Source organism: Lipotes vexillifer, unplaced genomic scaffold (genome assembly GCF_000442215.2).
Source record: "Lipotes vexillifer unplaced genomic scaffold, Lipotes_vexillifer_v1.1 scaffold1944, whole genome shotgun sequence".
In the NCBI taxonomy this organism is placed as follows: Eukaryota; Metazoa; Chordata; class Mammalia; order Artiodactyla; family Lipotidae; genus Lipotes; species Lipotes vexillifer.
Window position 1 is genome coordinate 46892 of NW_006785277.1, and position 7281 is coordinate 54172.

Genomic DNA, 7281 nt, shown 5'->3' on the forward strand with positions numbered 1-7281 from the left:
AAAAAAAAAAAAAGAGAACAGGGTGATTCTTGCTAAACAGAACCTAAAAGGATCCTTGCTGCAGGCAGGCCAGGGGATCAGACACCTCCTGGGGTTGGAGGGGGAAGCCGAGTTTGCTCGGATATCCAGAGTGGTCAGAAAGGGGGTGGGCGATTCTGGCTAAACTGAGTCCACAAGGTTGTATGTGAAGCCCACAGGTAGGGCCCGTTGAGAATAGGGTCAGTCAATCTGGCTAGAGTTCGTCAGCCAGAGAACCTGCATCTCCCTCTGCCCGTGGCTGTCTGCGCCACAAGCCTGTGTGCCTGGTGCTCAGTGAGAAGGCACGCTGGAGGCCCAACACCAGCTCTTTGCTGGTTTTGAGCACAGATCTGGAGGCTTGCTGCTGACCACGAGCCCTGGCTAGAGGCGAGCTGTCTCCTTCCTTCTGTTCCCCTCCCCCTCCTCCAGGCCCGCCTTCCCCCTTCCCTCCCTCCTGCCCGCCGAGCGCTACGAGGATTACTTGCATAGGTGTGCGGTGAGCATGGAACAGATGGTCAGCATCCGCCCGCAGGATGGTAAGTGCCCCCATCGTCCTCGGGTACCAGCCGCCCTGGGGGTTGGGTTCTCACCTCCGGGATGGAAATGATTGATTTTTGAACCTAGGGATGCCCCAGAATCCCCTGCCCCATTTCCCTGGCACGGGAGTGCTACATTGCTGCCTCTGCATAGACACGTGCCCCCTGACCCAGGCCCTGGGGCCCCTGATTTCGGAACCAAGAGCTGATGGGATCCAGAACAGAAGGGTCAACACAGACCACCCACGCCCACTTCCTAGGAAACAAAAGAAACTGAGGGCCAAACAGCCAAATGTTGGGTCATATTTAAATGACAATTCGGACAAAGCATCTGTTTAAGTTGATGGTTGAGACCATTAAAGAAATTTGAACATGGAATTTAAATCCGGAATCTGAATATGGAAGTATTCAAGAAATATTAATGCTAATCTTGTGAGGTGTGATAATAGCATGGTTGTTGTGTAAGAATGAAAAGTCCTCGTTTGGAGATGCAAAACTGAGGTATATCCTGTGAAATGGCCTGATGTTTGGGATGTGCTTTAAAATGCTTCACTAAGTGTCCATCAACCAATGAATGGATTAAGAAGCTGTGGTGCATATACACAATGGAATATTACTCAGCCATAAAAAAGGAATGAAATTTTGACATTTGCAGCAACATGGATGGACTTGAAGGGCATTATGCCAAGTGAAATTAGTCAGACAGAGAAAGACAAACTTATATGTGGAATCTAAAAAATACAACAAACTAGTGAATATAACAAAAAAGAGGCAGACTCACAGATATTGAAAACAAACGATGTCAACAACCGTTGTAGCTCCCTGATGGGAGCACGGGGATTCATCAGACCCGCTTTTGGGGTATATATGAAAACGTCCATAGTAAAACTCGAAAAATGAATCCTCTAAGATTTAAGTTAGCAAGTGCGTATTGAGCATCAGCAACGTGTCAGGTACCAAATAAAGCATCATGGGAAAAATCTAAGCAAAGAAGACACACGTTCTACCCTCAAAGAGTATGAATACTGTTGGAGGAAAAGGCGCAAACGTCTGGAATATTAGGAATATTAAATAACATGAAAAAGAGCTCAGAAGGAGTCGTTAAGGGACCACCCGGCCCACTTGCCCCACCATCGTTCTTTCCATCCCTCATCCAAAGGAGCTCAGGGGACCAAAGACGCTGATGACCAGGACCTCAGGGACAGCTGAGCCCCTGCCCTCCCGCCAGAGTCCCCAGTGCACCGTGGGGCACGTGCTCTGAGACCTCAACCTTGCGGTGTCCAGCACCACATGCACACCCGGCCACGAGACGGGTCTATGTGACCTGTTTTGACTGATGGGCACCCTGGGGAAGGTGCTTTTGGAAACCACACCTTAGTGGCCTTTGATTCATTATCAGTTTCACGTTGCTCACAATTATTGCTACAGGCCATCAGAGGACAGAATGAAATGAGGGCCTTTCCTGCACCTAGGCCCCACCCTGGCCCACCTGTCTCCACCTGGCCCAGGCTGAAATTCAGTGTCCACGGATGTCCTCCCTTCCAAGCATCTCCCTACGGTCCTGAGGGCTTCTGGAGGCGGACGCAGAACAATTGGTTCATTACCTCTGGGGTCTACTGACCCCTGCCTCTGACACAGGCGGCCGCTGCCTACTGCAGGGATGCAGACCCATCCACCCATGGCTGTGGCAATTGGCTGAGGCACCCAGGATGCAGCACCTGAGCAGTGGAATGAGTAGGGTTTGGAAGGCAAAGGCGGGGCCAGGAGGAGGCGGAGGCGTGTGGATCCAGCGGACAGAACAACGGAAAGTCCAGTGGGGCTGGAGGGTAAAAACTCACACCTGCCAACCCTGCGGCACTGGTGACCCTTCACAGGCTTTACCTGTTAGGTCCTCACCCTCCCGTGTGGCCTGAGATATCACCTCCACTGACACCATGTGACTCGGAAGCTCAGAGTGTCTAGGAGGTCGCCGTGCCAAGGTGGCCCGGCTGGAGAGCCCAGGCCAGGGGTCAAACCTGCATGTCCGGCAACCTCACCATGACCTTGGAGGCCAAAGAAATGAGTGTGAAATTACTCAGAAATAACACAGGAGAAGCAGGTGGGGGCTTGGCTCTGGGTGTCACACCGGAGAATTTATAGCCACATTAGGGGCAAATGAATAGATCGCTCTGTGACTCTCAGCTTTCCAGGGAAGCTCGGGCTCTGATTCCGTCCTCAGGTGGCGGGCTGGGTCCGGCCTCGGGGCCTCCCTGGCTCACCCGCGGGTCTAACTCCCAGCCTTGCCCGCGCCTGTCACCTTTAGGAGACTCACTCGGCCCTGGACTCTGGAGGTCCTTCTGTAAAGAGAGAGTCATCCGTGGCCCCTTTGGCACTGAGCAGCTGATCTTTCGCAAGCTCACAGACAAGGCCTGGACGAGGCTGCTCAGCGCACGGCACCGGCCCATCCCTGAAGCTTGCGGGCGGGTGCAGCCACCCGAGCCCTGCACAGGGTGCCACGGGCTCAGAAGAACTACGCAAACGAGAGGCCGACTGCCAGTGTTAATGAGCTCTTACCAACCACGCCTCCCTCCTACCCGGGGTCCCTCAAGGCCTCGGGGCACCACGAGCTCGCTCCACCCGACAACTTTGCCCCCCGCCCCGCCCCGTCTAATAAGACGCGTTTGCTGTGCCTGCTGTGACCTCGGGATGTCCTTTCTCCCACAGTGGGCGTCATCCTGGTCGTGGGCCATGGCTCGGCGCTGGACTCCTGCACGCGCCCACTCCTTGGGCTGCCGCCCCGGGACTGCACAGTGTTCACCCAGCTAGTGAGGAAGGTATGCGCCCCCTTGTTCGTGTTTCTGCCACAGAAACAGGCAGCCCGACGATGCAGCGTCACCACACGCCCCTCTCAGGACGAAGACAAGCGTCCTGACAACCCAGGGCAGCAGGGACCCACATGTCACCTGAGAATGTGCCCGCCTGCTCTGACGCAAAGGGCAGCCTTGGGGAGGGAGCAGACGGGGAGATTTGTCATCTTTATCATTATGGCAACTGTGGCCATTTGCTACCCACATAATATAAAAAACGAGACAGAGAACTTTTATTATCAGGTCACATGATAATTCCTGTCGCTCCGGTAGTTGAGCCCTTGGTCCAGTGGGGGGCGAGACATTTGGATAAGAAGAGAAAGGGGTAGCTGGGCTCACTTGCTCTGGGGACAGGGGGCGGGAGGGGGGGTTGCTGACAGACAGAAGGGAGCCCTTCCCTCTTGCCTTTGGAGTCATCCAGCCTCGGAACATACGAGCTGGTCAAAGCTGCTGGGGTGCCTGGTGCCAGGCCGGGGCCGTATAAACACATACTGAAGAAGCAAGCAGGTGACGGATGTGTAGAGAAAGATAACGGGTACTTTGGACCAGACTGTGGAGCATCACCCGGCAAAGCAGAGGTGGCTTTTATCCAGATGGCAAGGTGAATGGAGGCGGGAAACTCAGGACTCAGACCCCGCCCCCATCCCTGCCCCCTAAATCTACTCAGGGCATTGCTCCTGCTGACATCACCACGTCTCCCGTCCGCGCGTACTCCGATGTGGCCGCTCCTATTCTTGCATCCCTTCCCACCCCGGGGCCCCCTGGGGGTCCTCGTCATCCACGCAGACAGCAGTGCTGCACACGCCAGACGCTGACTGAGACTGCATGTCAATTGCATGTTGACACGGTTCCGAAATCCCATTAGTCTTTGTGGCCAAATTCCCACCCACCCCCCTGACCCTTGGCCTCCCCTCTCAAGATGCCAGCCTTGAACTTCCACACTCCCGCCACTTTCTTACGCTGAGGATTTAGAGTCCACCCCACGCCATCCCCAAGTTAGCTGGACTTGCCAGTTAATATCAGAAATTCATCAAGGGCTTTACCAACCAACGATGGGCCTTAAAGTCAGGGGCAGCTGAAAACGGACATTCAGGAGCCCACCCCCATCACACTCATCCCCGAACCCTCCCCACCCCCCCCCCCCCGGTCTCTACACACAGAAGGAGAGAGTGTCCCTGAGTCAACGCCAGCCCCCACTTGCATCCTGCCCCCCAGGTTGGAATTTTTGCACGTTTCTTCTAAGCAAGGAATTTCCGGACATTGAAAAGAGAGGGGGGGAAAAAGGAAAGCAGAACATGTAAACAAACAAAGCCTTAAAAACAAAGATCTGCTCCAAACCATTTATTTTACAGGGAATTGAGGTCTAAAGTTTCGCTTTGTCCTTTAATCTTGGGTTTAAAAACACAATACCTGTATCGATTTGTGACGCTGAATTCGAGAATGGAAGCCGCTCTTGAAGCAGTAGGTAGACAGAAGGGGTTCTCAGCCTCAACATTGTTGACATTTGGGCAGGACGATGCTGTGCTCTGGGGACTGTCCTGTGCATTGTGGGATGTTTAGCAGCATCCCTGGCCTCTACTCCTGAGATGCCGTAGCACCCCCAGCTGTGACAAAGAGTAAGGTCTGCAGACATTTCCCACTGCCCGTGGGAGGGGCGGGGAGTCCCCACTGAGGGCTGCTGTGTTGGATGTTAGTGCTGCGTTCAAGGCATCGTGAGTACGTCACGCCAGCCTCCAAGGCTGTTGCCTTTGGAACAAGTCTGAAATCCATGGACCTGGTATAAAATAATAATAAGTGATTTACCTCTGTTCTAGATCCCTTCTCTGGGTATGTGCTTCTTAGAAGAAAACAAAGAAGGAAAATGGGAGCTGGTGAACCCTCCCGTGAAGACGCTGACTCATGGTTCAAACTCAGCGTTTAACTGGAGAAACTGGATCCTGGGCAACTAAGAGCCACCTCTATGTTTGCATAATTCACAATGATGAAGAGGGGAAACGCTTCGCAGTGGCTGTAAGATACTGTTATTTCGAAGAGGTCACAGTCTCCCCTAATGTGACTTGTAGAAACACAAAAGGCACTTTTAGATACCAGAGTGTTTGCCCTCTGTGGACCGTCATCCTGTGAGCTTAGCTGTGGGGATGCCACCTTGTACCATGTGCATTGGCCATGTGGCTTGGAGGGGAATGAGGAACCATGACACTGACCCCACAGAAAATTCTACTTTACTTTGTATGTTTTTATTCATCAAGTTCCCAATCGTTTTTTTCTTTTTCTGTTTCAATCACTCTTTGGCTATGTCCACATAGGCCAAAAGAGGTGGAATATTGAATAAAATGGTGCAAGAAAACCACCTACCACATCAAAACCGGGAAACAGACCTGGTGACCACAGACCAGGTATTAGCTTCCTGTTGCTGCTGTAACAAGTAACTGCATAGTACTGATTAGAGACACAACTTGTTAAGCACACACGTGTTTACTCTGTTACAGTCCTGCAGGTCAGCAGTTCTGAAATAGGCCAGCGGGTTCCTTTCCTTCCACGGCCCTGGGGAGAGTCTGCTTCCCTGCTTCTCCAGGCTTTAGAGGCGCCTGCATTCCTTGGCTCACAGCACCGTCCTCTGTCTTCGTAGGCAGCAGTGGTGCCCCTTCAGATCTCCCTGTTCCTCTACTTACAGTCACATTGCCTTCTGCTTCTGACCTTCCTGTCTCCCTTTTGTAAATTCCCCTGGGATCACACTGAACCCACCCAATAATCCCAATAATCTGGGACTATCTCCCCATCTCAAGACCCATAACTTAATCCCACCTGCAAAGTCCCCTTTGCCATGTGATGTAACGTAGTCACAGGTCCAGGGATTAGGATGTGCACATCTCTGGGGCCGCTCGGTCTTCAGCCCACCCCACCCCCAGTCCTTCCAAGCACTTCCAGCTGCTTATACAGAGGCCAGGGTGTAAGGATTTGTGACATCCACCCCTTGGTGCAGGTCTTATTCAGCTTCTCTTTTTCTCCCTTTGATCAAGTGGAGTGGGGAGGGGAGCTTTGCAAATGGAGGCAGTGGGTCCTGCCCTGACTAACAGGAAGGAAAAACCAGAGAGCCCCCAAGCCCACCAGGCACAGTCAAGTATCCAGAGATGGTGTATCCAACGGTGCTCTGACTTTGAAGAAGCTGGTCCAGGCAGTCGAGGGGGGCCCCCCAGCGGCGTCCTCTCACCCCACCCATGCTGAAGAAACAGAAAAAGTTCTCCAAGTGCTCAGAGGGAGGGTACAGTTGTGGTTGGATGAGCTAAACCACCACCTCGCAATCCCTCTGCACTCTCTCCTGTGTATCCCAGTGCCACACAGACCTTCCTAATCACGATGATGATAAAAACTTCACAAATCAAGCACATGGGGTTTACATAGCGGTCACTGCTTTGGGGTGGTCCACAAGATGTCCAGGTTCACCCTCTCAGGGGGGAGGCTTCTGGGTCTCACGCCCCTGGGTGATGAAGCAGGCAGACAACGACCTCGTCTTCACTGGGCTGCTGATGGGGGTTTACAGGTTTGAATCTCGGAGCTTGAAGTCGAGTGTGCAAGAAACACTGATTTCTTTATATTCTCTAATTCTTCTGACTAGCCCCCCACTTCTGCTGCAAAGATAGAAAAGCCCACTTCTGTCATTCTCGGCTTCCAGAATGACCCTCATTGTGCGGGGCGTCCTTGGGCACAGAGCTGTCCTGCGGAGGGACAAGGATGGAGGTGCCTTTGGAAGCTTTTCATTATTTGGTGTAAGTTTTCAACTCTATGAACTAATAAGGAGCCAAAAAAGAAAGAAAGAGGGCTTCCCTGGTGGCGCAGTGGTTGAGAGTCCGCCTGCCGATGCAGGGGACGCGGGTTCGTGC

General features: G+C 52.9%; 1 protein-coding gene across 1 annotated transcript in view; it reads left to right on the top strand.

Annotated features, from left to right (window-relative positions):
* The window catches only part of UBASH3A (ubiquitin associated and SH3 domain containing A), a 40752-nt gene extending 35403 nt beyond the window's left edge, over positions 1-5349 (top strand). Inside the window, exons 12-14 of the mRNA XM_007457355.1 lie at positions 448-554; positions 3258-3367; positions 5215-5349. Coding sequence (XP_007457417.1) covers positions 448-554; positions 3258-3367; positions 5215-5349 — 352 coding nt within the window. The remainder of the gene's footprint in view (positions 1-447; positions 555-3257; positions 3368-5214) is intronic.
* Positions 5350-7281: the final 1932 nt, after the last annotated feature.